This window comes from Austrofundulus limnaeus, unplaced genomic scaffold (genome assembly GCF_001266775.1).
Source record: "Austrofundulus limnaeus strain Quisiro unplaced genomic scaffold, Austrofundulus_limnaeus-1.0 Scaffold7406, whole genome shotgun sequence".
NCBI lineage: Eukaryota > Metazoa > Chordata > Actinopteri > Cyprinodontiformes > Rivulidae > Austrofundulus > Austrofundulus limnaeus.
Genome location: NW_013959808.1, coordinates 1 through 879, shown reverse-complemented (window position 1 = coordinate 879; position 879 = coordinate 1). Strand labels below are relative to the sequence as shown.

At 42.8% G+C, this 879-nt stretch overlaps 1 protein-coding gene across 1 annotated transcript; it reads left to right on the top strand.

The window, feature by feature from the left end:
- Positions 1–6: 6 nt before the first annotated feature.
- Positions 7–798, top strand: LOC106512488 (potassium channel subfamily K member 5; the record flags this gene model as incomplete). The annotated part of the gene is given in 2 exon segments (XM_014001095.1): positions 7–321; positions 687–798. Coding segments are annotated over 2 exon segments (298 nt in total), but the record flags the coding sequence as incomplete, so codon positions are not given.
- Positions 799–879: the final 81 nt, after the last annotated feature.

Here is an 879-nt window from a genome sequence, read left to right as displayed (position 1 = left end):
GTTCTGGGAAGCAGCCATGCTGGCAGCTCATAAAAACCAGGAAGAATCAGACACACTCACACACACTCGGCACACAGCAGCCCTGTGAGGGAATGAGCCGCTCTCACACCGCTCCACTGAAGTTATGGCTTTAATATGGCCGACAAAGGTCCATTCCTGACTTCTTGTATCATTTTCTACCTGTTCATCGGAGGCGCCATATTCCAGATCCTCGAGGAGCGCAACTGGATCTCAGCCAGAGACACTTACATCCAGAAGAAGGAGGACCTCCTGAGAAAGTATACCTGCTTAACAAAAGAAAACCTCAATGAGATCCTGGAGGTATGAAGCAGAGCTTAAAGCTCGTGAAACTTTAAAATCTTGAAAAATACTCTTTTTTTTTCTTTCTCTCGTCTGACCGGGACAACTGGTTTTTGTTTTTTTCCCCCCATTTCTGATAACAAAGGAGCTGAAACGTGACTGAAAAGTCCTGTTTAAACCCAATGAAATGAGAGATGTGGTCAACATGCTTTAACATGTTAGTCAGAGAAAGGTGTGTCTACCTGGGACTTTAAAATGTGTACATTTAGGGTAATTCTTGCTTTTTTGTTACCCAGGCTTGTAAAAGCAAACTAAAAGTAGTTGGAGCATATATTTGTTTATTTATTTTTACTTTAAATGGGTCGTTTCCGGTGTTTACCCTCCAGGTTGCGTCACAGGCTGCAGGCCAGGGCGTGGCCATCACCGGGGAGAAACACCGCAACTCCTGGGACTGGAGCAACTCTGTCATCTTTGCTGCCACCATTGTCACCACTATAGGTAATTAAAAAGATATCTATCTATCTATCTATCATCTATCTATCTATCTATCTATCTATCTATCTATCTATCTATCTATCT